The sequence below is a fragment of the Phytophthora sojae genome, assembly GCF_000149755.1.
Source record: "Phytophthora sojae unplaced genomic scaffold PHYSOscaffold_15, whole genome shotgun sequence".
NCBI lineage: Eukaryota > Oomycota > Peronosporomycetes > Peronosporales > Peronosporaceae > Phytophthora > Phytophthora sojae.
In genome coordinates, this window is record NW_009258129.1 from 939,184 (window position 1) to 964,902 (window position 25,719).

At 58.1% G+C, this 25,719-nt stretch overlaps 10 protein-coding genes across 10 annotated transcripts; 6 read left to right on the forward strand and 4 right to left on the reverse strand.

The window, feature by feature from the left end:
- Positions 1 to 43: 43 nt before the first annotated feature.
- Positions 44 to 1,874, reverse strand: PHYSODRAFT_533001 (hypothetical protein; the record flags this gene model as incomplete). Its single annotated transcript, XM_009540554.1, has 3 exons — positions 44 to 638; positions 710 to 1,195; positions 1,255 to 1,874. Coding segments are annotated over 3 exons (1,701 nt in total), but the record flags the coding sequence as incomplete, so codon positions are not given.
- A 420-nt stretch (positions 1,875 to 2,294) lies between these two features.
- Positions 2,295 to 3,014, forward strand: PHYSODRAFT_320074 (hypothetical protein; the record flags this gene model as incomplete). Its single annotated transcript, XM_009540555.1, has 3 exons — positions 2,295 to 2,392; positions 2,500 to 2,739; positions 2,849 to 3,014. 3 exons carry the CDS (start codon positions 2,295 to 2,297, stop codon positions 3,012 to 3,014), a joined length of 504 nt encoding a protein of 167 aa, XP_009538850.1.
- A 4,147-nt stretch (positions 3,015 to 7,161) lies between these two features.
- Positions 7,162 to 9,898, forward strand: PHYSODRAFT_362528 (hypothetical protein; the record flags this gene model as incomplete). Its single annotated transcript, XM_009540556.1, has 6 exons — positions 7,162 to 7,317; positions 7,406 to 8,074; positions 8,112 to 8,288; positions 8,362 to 8,634; positions 8,715 to 8,808; positions 8,889 to 9,898. The coding sequence occupies 6 exons, from the start codon at positions 7,162 to 7,164 to the stop codon at positions 9,896 to 9,898; spliced, it is 2,379 nt and encodes a 792-aa protein (XP_009538851.1).
- Positions 9,899 to 10,045: 147 nt separating this feature from the next.
- On the reverse strand, positions 10,046 to 11,359 carry PHYSODRAFT_566444 (hypothetical protein; the record flags this gene model as incomplete). The annotated part of the gene is made up of 1 exon (XM_009540557.1): positions 10,046 to 11,359. The coding sequence occupies one exon, from the start codon at positions 11,357 to 11,359 to the stop codon at positions 10,046 to 10,048; it is 1,314 nt and encodes a 437-aa protein (XP_009538852.1).
- A 265-nt stretch (positions 11,360 to 11,624) lies between these two features.
- PHYSODRAFT_532626 (hypothetical protein) lies at positions 11,625 to 13,091 on the forward strand (the record flags this gene model as incomplete). Its single annotated transcript, XM_009540558.1, has 1 exon — positions 11,625 to 13,091. One exon carries the CDS (start codon positions 11,625 to 11,627, stop codon positions 13,089 to 13,091), a length of 1,467 nt encoding a protein of 488 aa, XP_009538853.1.
- A 201-nt stretch (positions 13,092 to 13,292) lies between these two features.
- On the reverse strand, positions 13,293 to 14,487 carry PHYSODRAFT_356191 (hypothetical protein). Its single transcript, XM_009540559.1, has 3 exons — positions 14,460 to 14,487; positions 14,265 to 14,352; positions 13,293 to 13,971 (listed from the first exon to the last, which is right to left on the reverse strand). The coding sequence occupies exons 2-3, from the start codon at positions 14,343 to 14,345 to the stop codon at positions 13,435 to 13,437; spliced, it is 618 nt and encodes a 205-aa protein (XP_009538854.1). The 5' UTR covers positions 14,346 to 14,352; positions 14,460 to 14,487; the 3' UTR covers positions 13,293 to 13,434.
- Positions 14,488 to 14,821: 334 nt separating this feature from the next.
- Positions 14,822 to 20,316, forward strand: PHYSODRAFT_320063 (hypothetical protein; the record flags this gene model as incomplete). The annotated part of the gene is made up of 5 exons (XM_009540560.1): positions 14,822 to 14,837; positions 14,942 to 15,007; positions 15,191 to 17,473; positions 17,548 to 17,620; positions 17,694 to 20,316. 5 exons carry the CDS (start codon positions 14,822 to 14,824, stop codon positions 20,314 to 20,316), a joined length of 5,061 nt encoding a protein of 1,686 aa, XP_009538855.1.
- Positions 20,317 to 20,969: 653 nt separating this feature from the next.
- PHYSODRAFT_532982 (hypothetical protein) lies at positions 20,970 to 21,741 on the forward strand (the record flags this gene model as incomplete). Its single annotated transcript, XM_009540561.1, has 3 exons — positions 20,970 to 21,178; positions 21,248 to 21,476; positions 21,556 to 21,741. The coding sequence occupies 3 exons, from the start codon at positions 20,970 to 20,972 to the stop codon at positions 21,739 to 21,741; spliced, it is 624 nt and encodes a 207-aa protein (XP_009538856.1).
- Positions 21,742 to 21,852: 111 nt separating this feature from the next.
- PHYSODRAFT_532549 (hypothetical protein) lies at positions 21,853 to 23,826 on the forward strand (the record flags this gene model as incomplete). The annotated part of the gene is made up of 1 exon (XM_009540562.1): positions 21,853 to 23,826. The coding sequence occupies one exon, from the start codon at positions 21,853 to 21,855 to the stop codon at positions 23,824 to 23,826; it is 1,974 nt and encodes a 657-aa protein (XP_009538857.1).
- Positions 23,827 to 23,925: 99 nt separating this feature from the next.
- Positions 23,926 to 25,681, reverse strand: PHYSODRAFT_353200 (hypothetical protein; the record flags this gene model as incomplete). The annotated part of the gene is made up of 3 exons (XM_009540563.1): positions 25,069 to 25,681; positions 24,937 to 24,991; positions 23,926 to 24,866 (listed from the first exon to the last, which is right to left on the reverse strand). The coding sequence occupies exons 1-3, from the start codon at positions 25,654 to 25,656 to the stop codon at positions 23,926 to 23,928; spliced, it is 1,584 nt and encodes a 527-aa protein (XP_009538858.1). The 5' UTR covers positions 25,657 to 25,681.
- Positions 25,682 to 25,719: the final 38 nt, after the last annotated feature.

A 25,719-nucleotide genomic window follows, 5' to 3' on the forward strand; every position in this document is an offset into this window, starting at 1 on the left:
GCAAATGGTAAGGATTTCATAAGGTTTGGCGTGGCGTTTACTTCTACTGCAATTGCTGGGCTGCTGATGGTAATAGCGAGCAGAAACTGTTGGCTACACTGCAAAGGGCGACATCACACCAGTAGCCAGGGTAGCATGGTACACACAAGCTGCCATTCCATGAATACGATCCAGCGGGACACAATGCCGGTGTGGGAGACGTAGAGCCTCGAGGGCAGTCATATCCGTCTTGGCATTTGCCAGAGCAAGCTTTCGAAGCGAGAGCGGTTGTGGCCCCAAACGTTCCTTCAGGACAGAGGTACTGTATGCCACCAATGCAGTAGCTTCCAACCGGACACGATGTCTCCGTTGCGGACGTCGAGTTTCGCGGACACAAGTACCCGGCTTGGCATTTACCAGAACAAGCTGTCGACGCAAGACCGATGGTGGCCCCGTACGTTCGTTCAGGGCAAAGATATTGAACACCACCGATGCAGTAGCTTCCAGCGGGGCAAACGATCTCGTCGGTACGAAGTCCTGCTTGCGTGGCCACAGTGTAGTAGCCGGTGTCGACAGCAATTGGTACGGAGGAGCCTTGACGACAGAATGATGTCCGAGACGTGCAGGGATTTTGCGTGTAGTTTGCTGTTCCTTTCGGGCTGGAGATTCAAACATGAAGAAACGTCAGCTTGCGGGCTTGTCGGGTGCTTTGACACAATGATATCCGTACCAATAGTATCCGGCAGGGCACGGTGCAGTGCAAGCAGCGGTCGACAAGCCTTCGCTGCTGCCATACGTTCCAGCCGGACAAAGCCTTTTCACGCCAGAAATACAGTACGAGCCTTTCTCGCAAATGCGTTGATCTGATCGAGTCGTTTGGTTCTGGATCGCGAGCTTGTAGCCTTCGACGTACTGCAGTGCTAGCTGTTCCCCGGTCACGGACGTTCCCGAGTATTTTTTCCAAGTTGTGTAGTAGCCTATCGTTGCCGCGGTCGGTGCCGACGAGCCCTTGGGGCTAAACATTCCTACGGATCCACATTCCAGCGGAACTGTTGTCGCCAAAGCGCAATAGTATCCTGCGGGACAAGAGGATGGAAGACACGATAATACACCACCGACTAACGTACACGCGCTCGAACACGCTGAGCTAACGAGGCCCTGCACAGCTCCATACGTGCCTGTAGGACACGGTGCGGGGGTAATAGTCCCGATCTCACTGCAACGAACCACGTCAAAGGTAGAACAAACGACATCAATGACAGCGGTTCAACGTACCAGTAGTGCCCGATCGGACAGAGACCGCTGCAGCGAGCATCCTTCAGACCGACTTCACCTCCGAACGTTCCAGCCGGACACAGTGTCGGCACGTTTGTAGCTTCCGGGCAGTACGAACCTTTCGGGCAAGGTGCAGAGCAAGTCGGGGAGGTCATTTTCGTTGAATCTCCATATACCCCAGCTGGGCAAACCCGTCGGATGCCGAAGACGCAGTAGTATCCCTTCTCGCAGCGTATTTGCCGTCCAGCACCGCCGAGCGAGCTGTCGATCATGGGCAGATTACTCTGGTCGGTTGGGAATTTGATCGTGTAGTATCCTTCATCTACCTTGCGCCGCTCGGCGCTGCCAGCGGGGCAATAGAAGACGGAGGTGCCGCAAGGCTTCTCTTGCGGTGAAGTTGACCCTTCCGGGCAGAAGAAGCCCGCATTACACAAACCAGAGCATGCCGACGAGGTGAGACCCGGTGCAGCTCCAAACCTTCCTCCTGGGCATCGCGAACACTTGACGCCATCAAAGTACGACCCAGCGTTGCAAGCGAGCGCCTCGGCTGTGTGAAGAAGCATCACAGAAGCCGCAGCAATCAGGACACAGCATGTCGATCGTGGCATCGGATCCCCAAACGGTTGAGGAGTCGAAAAGACGCGACTGTCAAATTGATGCAAGAACGCATTGGGACGACGATGGAGCAGAGCCCTGCCGCGCGAGCCCAGTCCTTGCAGCTTCTCAAGAGCAAGCTACGATCCAGCGGCAGGAGGCGGTCCAAGTCAAGTCGCATCGCCGCGACGCTGGAGGATCTGACGCCGAATCAGCAGGAAGAAGCGAAGCTGAGTCAGCAGCTCGTACCGAAGCGGCCTGAGCAGCGTCTGCATCAACTAAAACGTGCCGAGCCCGAAGCTGTTGAAGGCACAAATGCACCAGCTGCTGCGGCTTCAACCGTCCAGGCAACTTGCAACCAAGAGGACGTCTCGGTGGCGGAACTCAAGAAAGAGTTCTCTCGATTGGTGACAAAAGCTCCGATGCCAGTCGCAGCCCCGTTCCCAATGAAGCTCAAGAGCTACACGAAGACTGTGATCCAGTGGACCTGTGACACATGCAAGCGCGAGTGCATCCCAGTGCGCGAAGAGAGTCGCTGTCTTTGGTATTTTTTCGTATTGTCCGCTGATCTTTACTCAAGGGTTCGTGACTTGTGGATACTAACCTCGTGTGCGTCTTTTACTAAAACAAACAAACAAAAAATCTACGCAGTGGACACCGCTACAAGGAGCACCCGAGCAGCGCCGCAGATCCACGCGTGAGGTCGCCCGCTGGGTTCCGTGCCTTTGCGTGCACTTCGTCCAAGTGCGCGTGCAAAAGCTTTTTCTACGTTGTGGCGGAGGGAGCCTGGATCCTACGATGCCGCTGCAAACATAGGCACACGGATCACGACCCGGGCGCCAAGCCGTTCGTCTGCAAGAAGCTCAAGTGCGGCTGCTCCGGATTTGACAGGTGCGTACGCCAGGCCAAGTTTTTTGCAAGTCGCGCACGCGTACATTTGCTTGGGATGTTGTTCATCAAAAATCCACCTTACGATTTGATGCGGTTTGCGTCTCTACAGTCCGTGGGTCTGCAACTGCGATCACCCGTGGAGCGCGCACCGGCAGCACCGCGTCGAGAAGCGCTTCGACCCGCTGCAGTTGCTGCAGGCGCAGTGTCTGGCGCCGGAGCTCAACGCGGTGCAGCGGACGGATCTGGAGGCCTCGCCGCTGGACTTGAGGCTCTGACGGCCCACCCTCAACTTCACCGAATTCGCCCGCTTCAACAGAGCTGACCGTACGCTGACACATTCGTCGGCTGGGGCTGCGAAAATCCATCGGCTGTCTGGCAGACGATCAACCTGCGGTCGGCACGCAGAAGCAGCGCGGTGCTCGCACCAAGCAGCGCACAAAGTCGCTGAGAAGCTGCGTGTTCCTCCGAAACGAAAAAGATAGTGCTTTCCGTTGCTAACGAGCGCGTGTCGCCCCCAAACTGTTTGCTTCAACGCTGTCCGTTCCTCGTTGGGTGTGGGGCTGGCATCATCGAGATGAGAGCCAACTCCGTCGGCCAGCACTCCTTTGGCCAACCAACGGCCATGCGGTCGGGCCTCAACTTCAGCTGCGCGTCGCCAGCCCGCCGGGCCTAGAAAGCCGTAGCGCTCCGGACGAGCGGCCAGTTTTCAGCAGCGCTCCCGCATTGCACAGTCGGCTCAATTGCACGCTTGCGGCCCCGGCCATCATGGTCCTGGGCCGCACAGTCTGACCGAGGGTTTGTGCTTCGTAGTACCGTATTTTAGATCTCATACCACAGACAGATCTCTTACTTCATACTAGGCATTAGCCAATGATATCGCGCCATTTACCCAGCTCGTCAGTTGAGTTCTCATAATACGTAGGGTATAAATTGAGCAAATGCAGCAAAAGAGGGCCAGTCATTGCAAGAGAACAACCATGGAGCGCACGCCAAGTCCGCGGAAAGTGATGTCCCGCTCTTCAGGTCAGCAGGGAGGGCGGACACGCACAACAGGAACAGGAAAGCTGCCGAAGCGGTTTAAGCGTGTTGCTGTCTCCTTTCAACACAAGCTCAGCGTGATCGAGTCCTACGACGCAGTCGTTACTAAGGAGAAAATGCGCGACACAGTCAACTACTTCTACCCTTCGCTCACGGCAGCCCAATTAAAAGCCAAAAAGCGACAGGTCTACAACTGGCTGAACCAGCGCGATCTAATTATCGACAAGGTCGAAACCGGGTGCGCTAGCTGCCGTGGAGTAGATAGATCTAGACAGCAGTGTTTAAGGGTACCGGTAAATACCACTTTGCATGATGCACTTCAGAATACGAACATAAAATCGTCGGTACATGTACATCTCGTGTGCACTTTGCAACACGACAACTTCAATAATCAGCTATATGTAGTATGAGATCTAAATTACGGTAACAGCGGAGCCCAAGGCCGACCAGCCTCGGCCAAGTATCACTTGCACGGGCGTCGACAGAGCCGGTGCGCTTTCGTCCGCTTATTTTTTGCGTGGAATTGTGAAAGGGGGGACTGAGCCCCCATTGGCCAGCGCCTTGAAGGGGTGTGACACCAGAGCGCCGGTCCAACATTACGACGAGGGGCGCCGAGCTGCTCGATGCACCGGCCGGGGCGCGGCCTGGTGCCAGCTGAGCTCCGCCGTGCACGGGCGAGCGCCAATCTGCATTTTGCCGCCGCGCAGAAAGATCCACGTAGTCGTGCTGCGCGCAGCGGACTCGTACACTTGAACCTCTATTCTCGGAGTAGAGGGGTATCTATCCATCCGCTACTAATAGCGCCGAGATATCTCTGATTGTCGAAAGCCTATCGACATCTATCTCGCCACCGAACTTCCGAACGGCTTTCCACCTCCAGAAGCCAGCCAACGTCCCCGACCGGCACTCGCCAACAAGACGCAGAGCCGCCATGAGCTGGATCGACAAGTACGACGTGGCCGTGCCCGGCTACCAGGTCACGGACGGCAAGGTCTTCTTCGCCATCAAACTCTCCAAGAACGACGCGCGTGCGGCGGCGCCGGCCTCGCTCTCGCCCAACGGCGTGTGCACCACGCTGCGCTCGTACTCGCAGTTCCGCCGCCTCTGGAAGACGCTGCGCGAGCGCGTGGACGAACCGACGAACCACCGCCACCACTTGACGCTCAGCGCGAAGCACAAGTGCCGCTGCGCCGAGGACCGCTGCGAGTTCGACGCGCTGTACCCGATGCTGCACTCGTTCCCGTTCCCGTCGCGCCGCTCGCTGCGCTCCAAGTTCACGGGACTCGACCACGCCGCAGTCAACGAGCGGCGCGACGCTCTCGCGGCGTTTATCGTGCTGCTGCACGAGTTCTTCAGCAGCTTCGGCGGCGCCACGCTGCGTGAGAAGCTGCAGGACGACAGCTGCTTCGTGCTCAAGGCGTACGCCAACTTCCTCGGCGCGGCGGAGCACTTCCCGGCCGGCGCGTCGGCCGCACTGCACCGCCCGCTGGCGCTCGATGGCTGGAGACAGCAGTGCGCTGAGCAGATGCTCAACCAAGAAGAGGAACACGACGACGACGGCGACTACCGCGATAGCGAGTCGGAAGTCAGCGAGGTTCGCCTCGCCACCCCACGCGCAGTCGCGTCTCGAAAGGAAGAGACGCCTGAAGAGGACGACACCACGGAGACGGAGCGCGTCACGCTGCCGTCCTTGCAGGTCAAGACTGTGCGCGTGCACACCATGCACTCGTTCATGGAGGAGTTCTGCGAGCACGTGCTTAGTCAGTTCGCGGTCGATATCGACGAGCTCAACTCGCCCGACCTCACGGAGGCCCGCCGCTGGGAGATCTGCCTGTACGTGGCGTGCCGCATCGGCCACACGTACGCCGTGCAGCTCATCCTGTTCAACTACGCCGACGCCAACACGGCCATGGCGGACGGGTCCTCGTGCCTGCACATTGCGGCGCGCATGGGCCGGACGGACATTGTGGCGCTGCTGCTGGACGAAGGCGCAGACGTCAACATGGCCAACGACGCCGGCGTGACCCCGCTCATTGCCGCGTGCCGCAACGGATGCGTCGACGTCGTGAAGCTTCTGCTCGACGCAGGCGCCACCGTGTCGGTCTGCAGCAAGCGCGGCACGTACCCGCTCCACGCCGCCATCGTGTCGCAGAACCTCGAGATCGTGGCGCTGCTGGTCGACAGCGGCGCGAACGTGAACGTCATGACCGCGAGCGGCATCACGCCGCTGCACTTCGCGGCCAAGCTCGGCTCGCTGGCCATCTCCGAGTACCTGCTGCGCCACGACGCCGACCCGGAGAAGCGCACCAAGAACGACAGCGACGCCATGATGATCGCCGAGGCCAACGGCCACGCCACCATCTGCGAGCTGTTCCAGCGCTTCTCGGGCTTCGCGACGGGCGAGCAGGTGGGGGCCGACTACCTGCTCAACATGAGCGAGACCGACAAGTCGCCCGACATGGTGCGCATGCTCTCGCAGCGCCGACTGTCCCGGGCCTCTCGAGTCGCGGCCTAAACGCCTCAAGGCAGCTCCCTATCTTTATAAACGGCAGCAGCGCGCTGCGTTCGATCGAAGAATGCGCGGAAGCTCCCTGGCATATTTATTCAATACTCACGCCATGACTATGACAAGCAAAACCTGCTTCACCGCTATTATTGTGAATTCTGGCCAATATTGCCGATTCGGGTCGGTTTACCATATGGGTTGAAATCGCTGAATACAAATTTCAAGTCTTTTGGAATCGACCGAGACGGCCTGAGCGACTTCTTATTTCGTACTTTATTGCGTACACAGTAAACTCAAGTCAAATCAAAATCTCGGGCAGTTTGCTGTCGGTCGATTCAATCAATCGACTTCGGAAAGTTCGACTAGAACGCGCAATATATCTTGTTGATCTTGTTGACCGCTCACTGCAAGTTGAAGCGTTCTCCCCGGTCAGGCGATCTGATCCGACGCTCTGGTAGACAGCAGTTGCAGTGCAGCCAGCAGGCGGAATTAGCCTACGAGACCAGAGCGTATAGAGGCCTCCTGCTGCTCCGCAGTTTCGTTCGCGTCGAGCTGCTGCCCGACTGCAGGCAGCAGGCAGCAGGCAGCAGGTAGGCACAACGGATATATCCGTCCAGATGATGCGGAAGATTAGGAGCCGCCCAGCAGCGTAAGACACCCCGAGCCGATTGTGCTCAATGCTCATAGCCATCCATGAGCCATCTATAGTGCTGCCCCCGAGTAGGGCCATCATCCGATTCGATGCCGAAGCGCTCCGACCTGACCCGTCTATGGGCTTATTTTTGGCTCGAGATTGAACCTGAGAAACGGCGCCGAGCGCTGCCCAGACCTCAAGAAGCCTCGAGTCCATCAAGTGAGGAAGGAGCCACAGAGGAGTCATGGCGGACAGCGACAGCGACGACGAGCTCATGAGCCGCCTCACGAGCATGGTGGGCGGCTTCGCGGGCGGCTCGGGCGAGGACTGCGCCTACTGCGCCACGCCCAACGCGTCGCTGGGCTGCTCCATCTGCAGCAAGGCCTTCTACTGCAGCGAAGTGCGTGGCCGCAATGCAATAAGAAGGCAAAGAACTGCGGCTATTATAACGAACTAACCGGCTATACTCCACCACGTGTCTGCTGCAGATCTGCAAGCGGCGACACGCCAGCGCGCACCGCAACTTGTGCATCAAGATGCGAATGGAGAGGGAGGCGGCCGAGCAGGAGGAGGAGGAGAGCGAGAGCGAGGAGGAGGAAGACGACAGCGAGTCGGAGAGTGAAGATGTGGCCCACGCCCCGCTGTCTGCAGGCCGAGGCGGCAGAGGCGTGGCCATCCCCGGCCTCACGCCCAACCAGATCAAGAAGCTGCTGGAGCTGGCGGCCAAGGCGGACGCCGTCACCACCAGCTCGTCCATCGACAAGCTGCAGCGCCAGATCTCGCAGCTCATGGCGGACAAAAAGAACGGAGGAGGCGCTGCGACCCGAGAGAGAGGCGCCTCGGGCGCCAGTCTGAAGGAGATCAAAGCCCTGCAGCAGAAGCTCATGGAACTGGAGAAGAAGACGCAGACGGTGGCCTACGCTCAGCCGCAGGTGGGGCCCATGATGCCGATGGCCAGAAGCGTCTACATGCCACTGCTGGTGAAGGACGACCCGGAGTTCAAGAAGTACTTCAAGTTGAAGAACCTGGATATGCCCCTCGACCACATCAAGGCCAAGATGCAGGCAGATGGCGTCAGTCCGTCACTGCTGGACACGCCCGATGAAGTCTCTCCGAACGACCGAGGTGTACGTGATGAATGGCCCTTGATATTGGCTGTAAGTCGTTGGGACTAATGTTTTTGTTGGTGTTTAGCCGGAGAAGGGCGCGTACATCCCGCTGACTGTGGCCGAAGACCCCGCGTTCAAGAAATACTTCAAGCTAAAGAGCATGGACATGTCCGTCGACCAGATCAAGATGAAAATGGAGGCCGACGGAGTGGACCCCACTCTGCTGGACACGCCGAGCAAAGTATCACCGAATGACCCTGGCGTACGTAGAGTGTTCACTTCGAATGGTTGGTTGGTTGGTTGTGTTAGCTGACCTTTTAACTTTTTGCCTCTAGCCGCCGTTGCAAATCTCGACCGGGTATCCTTCGTCGCCGCTGTCTCCGCTTCAAGGAGCAAACGGGGGATTTAGCTGGCCTTCAATGCCAGCGTCCGCCCCCGTCGTTCCCTACAAACCACTGCTTGTAAAAGATGATGCGAAATTCCTCAAGTATTTCAAACTTCGGCAAATGGGCATGCCTGATGAGCAGATCAAGCTAAAGATGAAGGCAGAAGAAGTGGACCCTGATCTGCTCGACCGCCCGGATGATGTATCCCCTAACGACCCTGGTGTAAGTGCTAAACGTACTATCGTGCTCGTACGAATGTGCAAGGTTACTAAGTTTCATGTTGTATTTTATGTATGAACCAGCCGCCTGCTCAAGCTCCAGCCTCCCCCACGGGACCTGTCTCCATGGAGCAGCTTTTCAGTATCCTCATGCAGCACCAGCAAATTATTCAACAAGGTACTGTAGAATGAGATGGCTGTCATACTGTACTCAAACCTAAAGCTGACGCACTTGGTATCTGTATTCGTTGAATGCAGTGTCGAACGGTGGAGGTTTAGCTAGCAGTGCTCGTGGTCGCGGCAGCAGTGGTGGTGTCGTAGATGGCATGCCACCGCGGTCAGTTGAAGACCAAATGGCCCAAGAGCTCGCTGCTGCGGAGAGCGCTATCGATGATATCTTCGGTGACGAGTCTCAGCAGTTCAAGGGTCCTGGTGGTATGAGCATGATCGAGCAGCTTGAGAAGAAAGCGCGGAAGGAGAGCAACAAGAAACTGGTTGAGAACCGTGAAGAGGTCAACCGATTGGTGGCGGAGCTACTGTCAACGAAGCTTTCCACCGATGAAGAGGCAGTCTCATTCTACAAAACAATTGGCCCGAAGCTGGAAGAGTATGGACTTGCGCTGGGAACCGACTCCGTCCAGACCTGGTCGTCACGTCTTCTCATCAAGAACAAGGACACTCGCGATTGGTACTTCTCGGACCAGGAAAGGTTGGATGCCGGCAAGGCCTATGGGCGGCTCTGGGCGCTTTCGTTCTTAGAACGCGATGCTGGCCAACTGATCGCAAAACGCGCGCAAATTCTCAACGCACCCGCAACCATGCGCGCGATTGCCAAGGGCAAACCGGAGCTGATCGACAAGTTCACGCAGTTGCTGAAGGACACCGTGAAGCTCAAACACAAAGTATTTAAGAGCGGCTCGTATGCGGCAGAAGTGCGACAGCTACACGAATTCAACATCCCCGAGCGCTTCGAGGAGCGTGGCACTGCGCTGATCGACTCGGCGACGGCGCTGGCTGATGCCTCCATGGACCTGGCAGAAGAGGAGTTCCGGTCATTGGAGAATGCAACTCGTGCCAAGAAAATCCGAGCTTTGGCCGTGGTGCACGTCGCCGAGAAAGCGATCACGCTGGTGGGCATCGTGAAGAAGATCGGCGCTAACGGAGTCAACGAACTGCGGCTGCGGGAAATTGAAGCAAGCTTGGCGAAGATCAAGGAAGTGTATCTAACAGGGGAGAAGGAGGAGGAAGAAGAGGACGATGTGCTATAAGGAAAACGAAGGATATTCTTCCGTTAAACACAACGCAACGCCATCGGCGGAAGGGAGAGAATTTTGCGCGTTACAGCCTTTGCAGTAGAGTAGAACACTTTACGATCCAAAATCAATCTATTCATCGCCAACAGCGTAGCTGCCGAGTTACTGCCGAACCTGTCCGAAGAGCGAGCGAAACAGCTCGTCCACGTCCATCTCCGGCTTGGGGTACGGCTCCGGGAACATGAAGTTCTCCAGCTTGGGGTGCACCGTGTAGCGCAGCTGACGGCCCTTGCTGGCCTTGCGGTTGACGATTTTCTTCTTCTTGCGGTGCGTGCGCCTCACCATGGCGTCCTGGCCAGCGCCACCTCCGCCGCTCTCGATAAACTCCTTCAGCAGCTGCTGGTAGAAGTCCGAGTCGTCGTACATGAGCTCGTCCAGCAAGTCTTCGGAACCTTCAGTGGCTTCGGACTCGGGTACATCCAGCGGCGCGTGTGCTTTCCTCTTGACTCGCTGCGGGTCCACCAGCACGGACTCGACCTGAGCCAGGATATCCTGGTTCACCGCCTTGAACTTCTTCGCCTGGCTGTTCTTGCCACCCGCCGCCAGGTCGGTCTTGCGCGTGTATGTGTTGAGAATGTCGTTGTACTGCGGCAGCATCGTGCGGCTGCTGGCCGTGATCTTCTGCCACAGCTCGTCGCACGCGCGCTTGCGCTTCTTCGTGGGGGAGTCCGCGGACGGAGCCGTTAGCTCCGGGACGTTACAGAGCTTCTCCTGCAGCGCCGACACGGCTTCAATGCTCTTGTAGAGCTCCTGGACCACCTGCTGTTTGGTCTTGGTCGCAGCCTCCTCGTCTGTCGTCTCTCCGTCCGTCTCGTGCGCCGCAGCATCCTTGGCCGACGTCAGCAGCCTCTTCGTGTAGATCTGCACCTCGAGACAGCGCTCCCAGAGCAGCTTCTGGTGACGCACGTGCTTGGCCTTCTCCACGACCTTCTTGCTGTCCTGCGCGCCCATGAGCCGCGCCGAGTCCTCCTTCTGGAAGCCGCGGATCAGCATCTCGGCGCTCTTGTCCTCATCGTCGCTGTCCTCCTCCTCACTCTCCTCCTCCTCCTCAGCCTTGTCCTCCTCGTCCGAGGCTCCGAAGGGCTCCGCGTCCGACCAGTCGGCCATCGCGTCCTCGTCGGGCGAGTCCATGGCCTCGTCCTCCTGCAGGTCCTTGCGCGTCACCACTTTGCCCGCGTACTCGGCGCTCTCCATGAGCCCGGCGTCCCAGTTCTTGACGCGCAGAGCCGACGCCTGCTCGCGCTGCTTGCCGCCCTGGCGCTCCGCCTGCAGCCGCTGCTTGCGCGACGAGCGCAGCCGCGTCGCGTCCTGCGCCTCGTTGCCGCCATCCGAGTCCGAACCCTCCGTGTGCAGCACGGCGCGCGTGCCGTCGTCGAAGTCCTCGGCCTCGTCGATGTTGAACTCGTCGCGCGCCATGGTCGTCGAGCTCGAGCGTCCTCCGCCAGGCGATAGTCAAGTGTCTGCAACGCTTGGTGACGGCGCAATAACGTAGTCCATTGGTCAATAAGCGATCTTTGAGTTTTAGCGAATCAACACAGCGTACAGCCCCTCGCCAATCAAAGCGGAGGAAACACCGTTCAGAACACTTTATCAATCATTATTAATGTGTCCTGTTGAAGAGGTCATGTATCAGATGCGGCCGCACAGAGAGGAAGAGAGAGAGAGAGAGAGAGCTGTAGCCATGAAGGTGCCGGTGGCGCTGCTAGCGCTCTACTTCCTGCACGCGGTCTACATGACGCTCCCTGGCACCGCGTACGGGGAGTGGCTCTTCGACGTCATCCATATGCCGCCGGCCACCACGTCGCTCTACTATGCGGTCTCTTTCTTCCCGTGGAACCTCAAGCCGCTCTACGGGCTGCTGTCCGACAGCGTGCCGCTCTTCGGGTACCGCCGCAAGTCCTACATCTTGCTGTGCGAGGTGGTCGCAGCCTCGTCGCTGGTGCTCACCGCCGTCTACGTGCACTCCATCGCCGGCGCCTTCGTCGTCAAGGTGGTGGACGCCGTGGCCGAGGCCTTCGCGCAGCTCATGCTCGGCATCTTCCTCGTGAATCTCACCGCGGGCGACGCCACCAGCAGGAGCAGCGCCCACGTGCAGTCGCTGGCCAATGGTGTCAAGAACGCTGCGTCCATTGCGGCGCTCACGCTCAGCATCCCAGTGTACCGAGACAAGAACATCACGCCCCAGGAGATCATCGGATGGACCAGTTTGCTGCCTCTCACAGCCGCTGGGGTCTGTCTGCTGGGGCTGCACGAGACGCCGGTGTACGATACTGATTTCAGGACTGAAAGTGAAGCGGACAGTCCTGCGGTGGACGACACAGTGCAGACGTCTACTACGTGCGGCAGTGTGGTGACGTCCTGGTGGCAGCCGTTCAAGCGCGACCTGCACCGCAAGGTGGAGCTTATCAAGCCGGTCCTCCCGCCCATGCTCTTCTTCTTCCTGTGCAATGCACTACCGGACGACGGAACGGTCTGGTATCAGTACTCGTTCTCGCTGCTTAAAGACCAGCGCGAGTGCTTGCAGTACATGTCCCTCGCTGGCATGGTCGGGCGGTTCCTCTCGTGCTTGGCGTACGCCAAGTGGTGCACCAACAAGAACGTCCGCAGCGTCTTCTTGCTGTCGACAGTGAGCTCTGTTGTTGCGGGTCTGCCGCGACTGCTGCTGGCTCCACCGGTGGCTGACCTTCCTGTGTCCGTGTGCACGTTCAGCACGACCGAGTCGTTCATCACGTCCTTCACCTCCGAGTTCGCACTGCTTCAACTTCTGGTTGTCGCTACGTACTACTGCCCGGCGGACCCCGAAGTTCAAGGGCTCACGTACGCGCTGTTCCTGTCGTTCATGGATTTCGGCGGCGTCGTGTCTGGAGTCCTCTCTTCTATCTTGGTGTCGGCGCTGGGCATCGTTCCGGATCCGACCACGAAGGTTGTGGACTGGAGCCATCTTTGGCTGCTCGTGGTGATCGCGGCTGTCAGTCAGCTGCTTGTCCTGGCGTTCCTTCGCGTATTGCCAGAGAAGGTGGACACTTCAGAAAACACCAAGGTCGGTGGAGGCCGGGTCAAACTCAAGTCGATTTCAATGCTGTCGGACGAACCAGAGAAGCAGCCGCTGCTCTCCGAACCGGAAGCGTATGCCGACGTCAGGGTTTGAACTGCTGTCCCTGCGCCAGATAGATTTAGATGGTTGTTTGCACCAGAGTGCGGCTTGAAGTGAACATGTTACGTGACTTACATAACAAGATGTTGCCAGGGCAGGAGCCTGTCAGCTTGTTGCACCTGCGTTTTCGTGAATGCAACACGTTGCACTAGCATCATCGAACACTTAACAAATCAACACTCAAGAACGCGTACGACACCGAGCCAAAGCAGTTTTTTTGATGCGCGATGTATTGTGTTCCAATTTTCCGCAAAAGACTTTCGGGAGCGCCGTCCCTCTCAACAACGAGACAGGTCGATCAAGAGAGCTGGCCAGTAAATGTCGACGCGAACGACACTTACTTCTTCTCCTTCTTGTCAGCCAGACGCTTGGCCTGCTTGCCGAAGATGCGCTTGTCGGCGCGAGCCACACGCAGCTGCGTGAACACGCTCTTCTCCTTCATCTCGGGCGTGATGACGGCCGTGGTCGACTTGACGCTCGAGCGCGTGATCGGGAGGATCGGGCCCGTGTGCTGCACGGCGTTCTTGGTCTCCTCGGCGGCCGAGTCGCCGTTCTTGGGCTTGTTGCTCTTGCGCGGGAACACCACGAGCTTGGCCTTGTAGGCCTTGAGGCGGTGCACGTTGGCCTGGAGCGACTCCACCGACTTGTTGGTGCGGCGGAAGTCCACGGCGATGCCGATGCTCAGAGCCTGCTTGCGGTTGATGCCAGCCTCCTTCAGCTCCTCGAGCGTGAAGCCCTTGCCGGCACGGACCTTCGAGCCGTACTTGATCGTGGGGCAGTGCACGGCGGGGCGCAGCAGACCAGCGGCCGGACGCGGGGCGATGGCAGCGGCCTTAGCCTTACGTCTCAGGCGACGGGTCTTCTTCTTGGAAGCCTGTTCGGGGTCGTCAAGATAACGCGCATCAGTACACCTCTACTCCATGTCGTCGTTCTTGCAGTCAGCCAGCCAGTAGGCTACTAGCCGAGCACACGGTCCTGAAGCGGGTCTCAATGTCCATCGCGCTAAACTATCTAGACTGTCCCGCGTCCCTATTTCATCGTCGAAAGACCTGTTCGCCGCCTTAATCCCGCACTGTTCCCGTAGTAGAGACCGCGGGCTGTGTGCTTTATCGCTGCTGGCTGGCTGGCTGTATTGCAGCTGTATTGACTGCCAGTTCATGGGCTTACCTGGTCGAACCAAGTCTTGATTCGGGACTCCCAGTACTTGTGGAAGTGGCCGTTGGGGATGACGTTGTTGTGCTTCACCATCTTTCAACTAGGGAGGGAGGAAGAGCACACAGAGGCAGGCAGGCAGGCAGAGGGCAGACGCGTGAGTGTCCGCTTCATGAGGGGGGGGGGAACACACGCGCCGAGGGATTTTACCTTCGCGCGAAGTTACTCAGAAAGTTGCGGGCAATTTGGAACTTGGAGCGCACCAACAGCCAGCGGAGCCAGCGGCCGGGAGAATTGGTGGTTCCCCAACGCGCAAGGCTCTCCAGTCCTCGGGCTCACTTGGACTCACTATGCCCCGCGGCAGCAGCCAATCAGATCGCAGCCAGATGCCTGGGTTAGGCGCCCTGGAATTCTAAAATAAGGTGGCCCACACAGCTGGCTTCAACAGGTACACTGTACCACTTTATTGGAGGGGGTACGGTTAAAGCCTCAGAGCTTCCCAACGGCGCTGGGCCGGATCAGGACGCGACACCTTCGGCGGCGTGTACAGCGGATCTCCGGGCGACGGCGCGATGTTCAGCTCAGGCAGTGCGTTCTCCACTCTCTTGGCTCTGTGTTGCGTCTTCATGCGCGCCGATTGGCCGCCTGGTTGCCGAGTTACGCGCTGATCCGTTCTCCCTACTGTTGCGCAGATCGAGGCGGCGGCTTCGGAGGCTTCGGGGCGCCCCAGGGCGGCAACCCGTTCGCGCAGAACCAAGGTAAGAGGCAGGGTACAGGGTTGCGTTTACGCTGCTGCTGTGCGCGAGAGAGGGAGGGAGGGCGCGCTCGTGCTGTGGACGGACAGACAGGAGGCTGGCTCTCTCCGGTGGCGGCTGTGACTTCGCGTCTCTAGGTATTGATCGGTGGCTGCCCCGTGGCGTGTCCAGGATCGACGACGGCAGTGAACCCGTTCCAGTCGGCGGGCGGCAACGCTTCAGCCGCCAAGACGGCGTTCGGACAGAGCTCCGGCTTCGGCAGCCAGCCTCCGCTGCCTCCGGGCGGCTTGACTGGCGCTCCAGGCAGCGGTGGCTTCGGTAAGCAGCCCCCTCTCCCGCCTGGAGGTCTGGCTGGGGCTCCTCCGGCGCCGTCGGGTGGCTTTGGTGGAGCTTCTTCGAGTGGGAACCCCTTTGGACAGAAGAAGACCAACAAGAATATAACGCAGAGCAGCGCAACGACTGCGTTTGGAGGCGCCAACTCATTTGGACAGAACAGCGCTTCGCCCTCTGCGAACTCAGCGGGTGCACACACGACGTTTGGATCTGCGTCGTCGGTAGGTGGAAATCCCAAGAACCGAGGTAACGCGTTTGGAGGGAATGCTGGAACGAAGCCTTCGTTCGGCGGCAGCGGATCGTCGTCTTTCGGTGGAAGCAACGCAGCGTTTGGAGGCAACGACAGTGGATTTGGTGGAGGACAGACTACTTTTGGCAGTGCGCCTACGCCCAAGCGTGGCGGGCAGGGCTCTTTTTCGCAGGACTCGAATGGATTTGGATCGGGCAGTGCAGCAGCACCCACGCCGCTGTCCTCGCCTGGCACAGCGTTTGGAAGTCAAGCGTCGGGCGTTCGAGTACGGAAGAAACAGATAACTCCGAATGCGGCGGGCTCACGTGCGGAGAACCCTTTTGCTGCTGGTGGCGGCACCTCAAACGCCCCCACCGTCCACACAACTTTCGGCGGAGCATCGACTTCTAGCGGCTTCCAAACTTCTCCAGCGTTCGGGAAGCCATCGCCTCCTGGAGGTTCCGCACCTGCGACTACGTTTGGTGGTGCCGCTGACAAGCGACGACAGACGACCCCGAAGTTCAGCTCCGATCCTGCAGCGGGAGGGTTCGCCAATGCTGACAATATGGCATCAATGGAGGCGCGGATGAACGGCACGAAGAAGTCTCCATTTGGAAAAGGCAAACGAGCGCAGGGATTTGGCGCCGCAGCGGAGCAAGACGCGAATCCTTTTGGTGGGCAACAGCCGAAAAGCAGTCAGAAATTCCCGCCAGAAGGAACCGCATTTGGCGCACCCAAGGTTAGCCCAACAAACGAAAAGCATGCGAAGCAACGACAAGCTCGAACGAAGAAAAGAGCTCCAGTTACAAGTGATGAAGAAACTCGGTTCGCTTCCATGCCGTCAACGGTCGCTTCGTCCCGCGATGACAGCAGCAAGGCGGAGCTGGCAGCCGCCACTAACCTGGATGGACTCTGCGCTGATATGTGTAGCCCAACAGAACGCGAGCTGCACATCCGGGTGGACGAGTTGAGCGTGTTTGAGAAGTGTTTCCCTGACCAGCCAGGAACAGAGCGAGACATGATCATCAAGCGATTCCAGCGCAGTTCAGCTGATCATAAATTGGATATCCCCGAGGAGATTCGACCCCCTGGCGTTCTACGACGAACTCAGCTGTATATCGAGCAGGCAATCATGGATTTGGAGCAGTGTGGCTTGGATCCACGTTTCCAGCCGCCTCGAGTTCCGGAGCCCATTGAGCTTTACAACTTCTGCTGGGATCGGTTTCGAATGATTCGCAAAGATTTTGTTCTCCAGAATTACCGTGGCGCTGGAGGTCGTGTGCACCCGATAGCTCTCGATATTCACGAGCGTATTGCGCGCTATCACGTTCTCAGTGAACATGAACTCATCGAGATTCAGAGTTTCGTGGCGCAGCAAAACATGGAGCAACTCGGCCAAACCCTCAAGTCACTCAACGAGTTGTACGATGAAAGCCACAAGGTAGGAGATCCCGCCTACCTCAGTCCGTTCGAGGCCGAGTGCCGAGCGTATTTCATCCTCTGTACTCTGGACAATGGTCGGGGTATGGATGTATTGAAGTACGTGAAGAATCTCCCGCGTGACATCTTGGAGAGCCCCCACATGAAGTTCGCGATGCGTGTATTCGTTGCTCGCCACACTGGCGACTACTTCCAGTTCTTCTCGTTGCTCCGACAAGCAACCTATTTGCAGTCTTGCTTGCTGTTCCGGTACATCCCGAATGTCCGGTCCTCCGCGTTGCTTCGTATGAACCGGGCTTATCGCAGCCAGACTTACCCGCTGGAAGACTTGGTGGAATTGCTATGCTTCGATGACATTGAGCACGCGTACTCGGTGTGCCAGGAACACCAGCTAAGGATATCTGGCAGGCCTGGAGCTGGTGACGATAGCTCAATTGTTGTGAAGTTTGGTGGGGATTTTGAGACAGGTACGATTTTGCGCTCATATCGGGGTTTATTTGGTGATGCTTTTAGTAACAGTCGTGTGTTGGTCTTCGCATAGATGTTCAACTACGCCGGAACAATACGCCGCTGAAGATTCGAAGCTCCAAGATCTACGTTGGAATGAAGCAGGGGTACGGATCATTTGGTGGGCGCAAGCCAACGCTCCTGTGTTTTCACTCAATAATGCCCTCTTTGTGTTTGCAGCAACTACTTACGCCGAGACATCTGCCGTGGCGTGACGGAGTATGCGCGAGATGGATACCCAGCGTTGAGCAAGTTGATCCAAGATTCCGAGCGCGAAGAGCAAGCGAGGCTGTACCCGGATAGGCCTAAGTATGAGGATGACTACTCTTACTTCGTTGACTACAACGAAGGAGCATCAATGGCACCACCGTCAAGTGCCCCGTCCTCATCTGGAAACACCTCCTTCGGCAACGTTCAACAGCCGACTGATCTCAACCAGAAAAGGCACGACCTCGACATGATTGCACAGAGAAAAATGGAGCTTGAGCAACAGAAGCAAGCAATGATCCAGCGGATGCGGGAACTCGAGCAGGCGAAAGCAGACAAGGCTCGTCAAGATGAGGCGAAAAAGGCTGCGGCTGAGCAAGCTGCTCAACGTGAAGATAAGGCCAAGAAGGAAGCTATTGCCCAAGCCCAAGCCGAAAAGGAAGCTGCTGAAGCAAAGCGACAGCAAGAAGAGCTTGAAGCCAAGCTGCGTGAACAAAAGAAACAGCGTGAACTGGAAGAGCAGCGCAGAAAAGCTGAAGAAGCCGCTCGCGAAGCAAAACGTCAAAGACTTGCAGCGCTGCAGCAAGCCGAGGCTCTGCGAGTAAAGGCAGCTGAAGAAGAACGGCGACGACAAGAGGAGAAAAGGCAGGAGGAACTTCGGCGAAAAGCTGCAGAAGAGCAAGAGCGACGTCGCCAGCAGGAGCTGGCGGAGGCCCGAGCGCGGCAAGCACGAGAAGCTGCACTTGAAGCCCAACGCCAAGCACAATTAACCAAGGAGCGAGAGGAAAGAAAGCTCGTACGCCGCGCCGAAAAGCGGAGGCACGCCGTCTTGAAGCTAAAGCTGCACATGTGGAAGAAGTATGTGCAGGTTTCACGCAACGGTCCCGGCCCCATTGCAATCGATGCTTCGAAACTTCGACTTGATCGCCCTCATCAAAAGGCGAAAGACAGTGTGCAGTGGTTGTTCAGAGGAGCTGACGGCACGATGGGCACCCCGATTGGCACGAAGCGACTGAAGCAAGTGTCGACCGCTGAAGCCGATGTGCCGTGTTCAGATGCAGAAATATTGTCGCTGTGGAGCTGTGACGACATCCTGGAACTGGTCGGTGCTTCTCTTCGACGGCAGAACCCGGGTGCTCCGTCTATCGCGTGGAAGTTGGTGGTAGCAGACCTCTTGGATGGGACATCGTCTTCGTTTGGTTTGTGGTGCGCCGTCAGGGCTGGAACGCAAAATGCTGCAAAACCTGAGACTGATTGTTATCGCACTTTCCAGTCGAGCAACGGATCGGCGGAGGGTGTCGCTGTGTGCTGTCGGTATCTTGATTCGACGTTTACCCACAGAAATGCCCACGAAATGCAGGCGGAAAAGCTTGCTGCGACGTCCGCCATTCTTTTTCCTGTTGATCTGAGCGCGCTCCAGAAAGCTGGCAATTGCAGCAGCTGGGAGCAGCGAGTGGGCGAACTGCTATCATCATTGAAGGCGGGGTGCCGCGTGAGTGTGCTTGCGCTGGGATTCGCTTCTGCAGAGGTCAAGTCATCGCGGGCGCTTCTTATGAGTACGCTTGGGAGCTGTGTTGAGCGAGTTCTAAGCCGATTCTCTTCACAGGTGGCCAGCGTCAGCGTCGAGTTTGTTGATGCAGGCAAGCTCCTCCCTCAGAAGTTTGGGCAAGCACTGATGATGATTGCGGCCTTGACTCCTCCCGTACGAAATCTCAAGAGCGTCGGTCTGAAGGAGCTGCTGGAGGGCAGTGTCAAGGCTATGATGAACCAGTACGAGTCTTCGATGGGTATCCAGGCCAAGATCTGCGCCGTATTCCCTCGCGTACGTGAAGACGTTTTGTCGTCTGGTGTGATGGATCTCACGTACCCGCCACCCGAGCTGTATTTCGCCGTCATGGATCCTCCGCGGGGCTGGAATTCACAGGAGAGGAGACACGAGATTCACACGGTGCTGACGGCTCTTGAAGTCACTCGCATTGCAGTGGAGACCTCCGCGGTGCAGCGTGACCAAACCTGCGACGTCTACTTCAAAAAGGTGGAGGACTTCATTGACCGACTCTTTCTGTCGTATCCAGCGCCCACGGCGGTGTCGACGTACGAGCTCAAGAAGCGGATTTACAGCGCGCTACTGCCGATTCACGAGCGCCTGACGCAGGACGACTCGACGGAGCCGGTGACCCCGCAGGAGGCAGACGCATTGCTGCCGTGGCGGAAAATCTTCGAGGAGATCTACGAGACCTTCTTCGAGACGCTGAGCGACATCAACATCTACTACCCCGCCGGCTGGCGTGGCTTCTGCTCCAGTGTCGCGAGACTCCTGGACGCTGTGCACGCCGCCGCGCCGAGACAGCTCCTGACCACCGACCACAGCAGCAGCGGCAAGCGTGACCGTGCCATCGTGAAGCAGCCCGTGCAAGTGTCCATGCAGAGCGTAAGGCGCACGTTCGGGAGCCTCAGCACGGTGGATGAGTCGCTGCAGAAGTACCGCGCCGTGGGCGAGATGAAGCGTCTGCGAGTCGAGATCGAGAAGGAGCGCGCTGCCACCTCGCAGTTCCAGCGCATGCTGCGCCAAGCCTTGACCCGATGGGACGACTAGAGCGCAATGGCGTGGAGACAGACGTTCCAGCCTCTTTTTCGAGACTTCAGTCGACTAGTGTTGTACATGTAAGGAGAGGCTGACACAAATGGTATCGATAGGTTTGTGCACATTGAGACCGTCTGACGGCAACGTACTGCCACGTCAGTGAGTGCAATGCCCTGATTTAAGTCAAAGAAGGTTCAACTTTGTCGCCCAGAAGCTACACCGGGGTCACTAGACGATTGTGATCATGGGGCTGTGCGACTTGCCGAGCGACCTGCTGGCGGCGACGCTGCAGTTCGCGGACCACGCGGCGCTGCAGCGCCTGGAGGCCGTCAACCGCCACCTGCGGGAGGTCATCGTCCAGTGTGGTGCGCGCCCCCGTCTCCTGCGTCTAAGGCTACGTCGCAATCCTCTGTGCCTTCTGACCGACCCCGTTCAACCTGTTGCTGCTCGTTGCAGACACGTGGCGGATCCTGGCGCAGCGCTTGGCGCTGTATGCAAATGACTGCGCGTCCAGGAGCTCTGTGCAGTGGAAGCACCTCGCGCTGATGACTGAGATACCCGTGGGCGAAGAGCTCTCGCTGCTGCGTCGAGTGCGCGGTGCGACCGCTTGGCGGACTGTTTTGGCGTGGAATTAACGCTCTGAGTGCAGCTAACGGAGTGCAATTATGTGCTGTTGGGTGCTCGTAGAGTGCTCGTCGGTGGACCACTCGAACGAGTCGGCGGAGAACACGCTGACGCGCTCGCACTGCGGCATTGGGGTGGCGCTGCTGGCCAACACGGTGGTGGCGGACGACCCCATGGCATTTGAAGCCATCGCCAAGCGGCTGCAGCAGGAGTGCGGCTGTGCGAGGGGCCGACCGTGCTACTGGAGCAGGTGCGGCGGGATTTTATTGTACGGAAAACGTTTTGACTTGCTCACTGTGGATTTCTTTGTGTGAGTCAGTGCCTCGACGTGGGGGTATTCGACGACGGACCACCTGGACTACGCGCTGTGGGAGAACTGCATGGTAAACAGTGTGCAGATTGTGCCGTACCGAGTGTTCTGGTACCCGGGCAGCCCCACGTACTCCCCGAAGAGGGTGTCCTTTGCTCTGTATGAGCTGCGGGAAGATGGAGAGGTCGGCACGCTGGTCTACGAGTCCATGGTGTTCAGTATTGTGAAGGATATGCAGGTGAGATCTCTCGACAATGACTGAGTGGCATGCTAGGGGTAAGGAGTTCTAACTAACACTTTATTGGCGGTTTGAGTAGATGCAAACGTTCACGCTACCGTCGCGGGTCTTCCTGTCCCGAGGAATCCTGCGGCTGAACCTGTTCGACAGACAAGAGGACATCGGTCTGGATGTCGCCCGGTGGATGCAGGAGAACAATTTACCTCCGTACTATACGTGCTTGAGTTATGTAGGTGCCACGGGGCTCCTGGAGTCCACCGAGTAGGCGAGCTAAGTTCGATATATATGTATAGTGTAGTGGTTACGCTTCCTCGCTTTGGTCGGTGTTGGGGTCTTTTCGCAGTGCTGGTTGTACCAAGGGGTCGCTCGCTCGACGATGCAGTACGATGGCGGCAACAACGCCCGGGGCTATGAAGGTGTTCCTGCGATGGATGGCAAGCCCAGTTCAAGAGGATTCGCTATAGCGTCAAACGAACCGCAGCACAGATTTGACAAGCAGTCGCAGTCCCCTGCCGCTATCGAGTTGGAGCATACAATTGGGTTCTCCGCCGTGCCGAACGCGATTCACTATCACCCGTCGGGACGCGACTACGTGTATCCAGCCGGAGGATCGGTCCTGCTTACATCCTTCCAAGACGCACACAGTCAGCTCTTCCTGCGTGGCCATGAGGGTAATGTATCATGCATCGCCATGTCTCCTTCGGGTAGAATACTAGCCTCAGGGGAGCGTGGCAGACGTGCAGACGTCCTTGTTTGGGATTACTCAGCTCGGCGACTAGCCTTTCGACTGTCGGAGCACGATGCAGGGATCGCTGCGCTTGCGTTTTCGGACGATGAGCGACTGCTCTGCTCAGTGGGGGTGCCTGAGGACGGGCCACGGCTGTACATTTGGGACGTCTTGACCGGCAATATCTGCGCCACGCACCAAAAGATGTCGAACATCGTCACGGCAGTTGTATTCGGAGGCATGGCACGCGATGTAAAGCGCCGAGACACTGCCAACTACCAATTTGCAACGGTTGGACATCGATTGCTGCAGCTTTGGGTGCTCAATCCAGTCACGGGGGAGCTCACGCAGCACAAGATCGAGCAAACGCTCATTCGCGACTATACCTGCGTGCAGTTTTCTCCAGATCGGGAGACTCTCGTGGCTGGTAGCTCCAGTGGCGACTTCTGCGTTGTTGGTGTGAAGACCCGGCAGCTATTCAAGGTCGTCCCTGCCTGTTCCTGCGGCGTGAACTCGATTCTGTACTTTGACGGCGGCATTCTCGTTGGCGGCGGCGATGGCAGCGTCATTCATTATGGTCACGACTTCGTCGATACTTGTCACGTCGCGCTTGACAGCGGCATCGTTGGTATGACGCTAAACACAGCTCAGAATGAGGTTGTCGCTGGCACCCAGGCTGGTGGCATCTTCTCGGTGCGTCTCGCCTTTGGTACCTCGCAACGGAGTCTGCAGGCTAGATTGCTGTCTGAAAACCACTCGAACGGTGTCGTGCAGATCACGTACGCGTCTGAGGTATCCGATCGCTTCGCTACCATTTCCCGAGACTGCACTATTCGCGTATGGGATGCCTCGGACTACAGCGTTGCGACTCGCTGCGTTGTTATGGACGCTGGGGCGCCGACCTCACTGCAATACTCGCTGGATATCCTCCTGTCCGGTTGGACGGATGGCTGCATTCGCTCTCACAGCAGCGATTCCGGTGAAGCTGCTTGGTCCATCGATAATGCTCACACAGGTGGGGTCACATCTCTAGTGTTGAGTCACAACCAGCGCTTCATCGTGTCCGCAGGTGTCGGCGGTGAAGTTCGTGTGTGGGATATCCGAAAGCGCGACTTGGTCTCACACCTCAAGGAGCACTCGATGGCAGTCACCAGTCTAGCGCTGTATCGCGACGATCTGCACGTGATTTCCTGCAGTCGCGACCGTAGCTTGCTCTGCTGGGATCTGCGCAACGAGCGCAGAATTTCGAGCCACATCCAGCGCATGGGCGGGATCAACACCGTCGCGCTGTCTGCAGACCAGCGTCTTGTTCTCAGTGCTGGGCAGGAGAAGCGCATATCGTATTGGGACCTGCGCATTGACACTCCAGTCACGGTAATTCAGAAGGCTCATGACGAAGAAGCTACGTGCATCGCTGTGGCGCACAACCTGGAGGTGTTTGCCACCGGTGGGAATGACCGACTCGTGAAACTCTGGGACTTCAACACCAACCAGTTGATCATGGACGGCGTGGGGCACTCGGGTAATGTCCGCGGGCTGGCCTTCAGTCCTGACGATCGACAGCTCGTCTCCGTAGGCGACGACGGCTGCGTTTTCGTCTGGAATCTATACATCGAGCAGTAATTACCCTTCTAGCTAACACACTTGCCATCTCTATTGAGTAACAAACATGACGCCGATAAGTCTAAGGGTTAGACCCTTTCAGGTGAGTGAGTCTACTCTCTAATGCTGCTCGTGTTCCTTGAGGTAGTTGTAGAGCAATTGCACGCCAAAGCCCGTGGCCCCCTTGGGGAAGTACGACTTGGCGGCGCTGTAGTTTGAAGGACCAGCAATGTCCAGGTGTGCCCAGTCCACGCCCTCGTAAACGAACTGCTGCAGGAAAGCTGCGGCAGTGGACGCGCCACCGTAGCGGCCACGGCCCGTGCTGCGCGAGTCCGACTGCGTGCCCTTCAGCGCGGCAGTGTGCTCAGGGAGAATTGGCAGATGCCAGCAGCGCTCGTGGCAATCCGTTCCTGCCTCCTGCAGCTTCTTGGCGAAGTCGTCCGAGTTGGAGAACAAGCCAGCGCAGTGCTCGCCCAGAGCTACCATGCACGCGCCAGTCAAGGTGGCGACGTCGATGACCTTCTTGGGCTTGTACTCCTTCTGCACATACGACATCGCATCACCAAGCACCAGACGGCCCTCGGCATCGGTGTTGTTGTTCTCCACAGTGATGCCCTTGTGCGACTTGACAATCGTAAGCGGCTTCACTGCCTTGGATCCAATAGCGTTCTCAGCGAGCGCAAGGGCGCACACAACGTTTACCTTGAGATTCTGGCGCGAGGCGGCGCGCACAGCTCCGAGGACAGCAGCAGAGCCGCACATGTCCGTGTGCATATCTTCGATCGAACCCGTAGGCTTAAGGTTCAAGCCGCCAGTATCGAACGTGACGCCCTTGCCCACCAACGCAACCTTCTCGTCCGAGTCGGGGTTACCACGGTACTCAAGAATCACTAGGCGAGGAGGGCAGACGGCGGCCTGACCGACACTCAGGAACATGTTCATGCCTTCCTTTTCCAGATCCTCCTGCTGCAGCACGCGGACAGACATGTTGGGGAGGTCGGCCGACGCACGCGCCACCTCCTCCATAAACGCCGGGTTCACAACGTGCGAGCGCTCATTGCCTGTACAGAAACAGAATCCCTCAGTCACCCCATACAAATGAACACAGTAGCAGCCACTCCGCCTGCGTACCGAGGTTGCGCGCAAAGATGGTCTCCTCGCCGACCGTCGCCTGCTCCGCCACATTCTGCATCAACACAAACACCCAATCATCAGAAGGACCTCCTCCAATGCAAAAACATCAACTTACTACCGCCCTCTCACCTTCTGGAACTCGGCCGACGCGTCCACGTAAATCTGCTCCAGCGGCAGACGCAGCTTGCTGTCTCCGTAGGCGTCCTTGGAGTCCGTCAGGTACTGGTCGAACTGGTAGTTGGACAGCATGGAGGCCTGGGACACCAGCTCCACCACGCGGGCGGCGTCGATCTTGCCGCCCTGAAGGTTGGGCACCTGCACCACGACGTCCGTGGCGCGCTTGGCCTTGAGCGCGCTCAGAGCGCCGTGCGTGGCGTCCCTCAGCGTGTTGGGCGTGACCTTCTCGGCGTCTCCGAGCCCCACGAGCAGCACGCGCTGGTCGTTGAAGGCCGCGTCGTCCACGCTCGGGTACAGGTACAGCTTCTCCTGCGGCTTGGCCTTGAAGTCGCTCAGCGCGGCGGCGGACACGGGGAAGGGCAGCGCACTCTGCAGCTCGGAGGAGGCGGCGGCGGCGCGCGACACGAACACGACGCGCGTCTTGGGCGTCGATGCGGCCTCGGACAGCAGCGACAGCTGCGTCTGCACGCGCTGCTGCACCATGCGCGGCGCGGCCGAGGCCGAGGCGGAGCTGGAGGTGAAGAGGCGACGGAGCACCATCGATCCACTAGAGCTTGAGCTTAGTTTGAAACGTGGGGTACTGACGCACTGCATGTTGGCTGA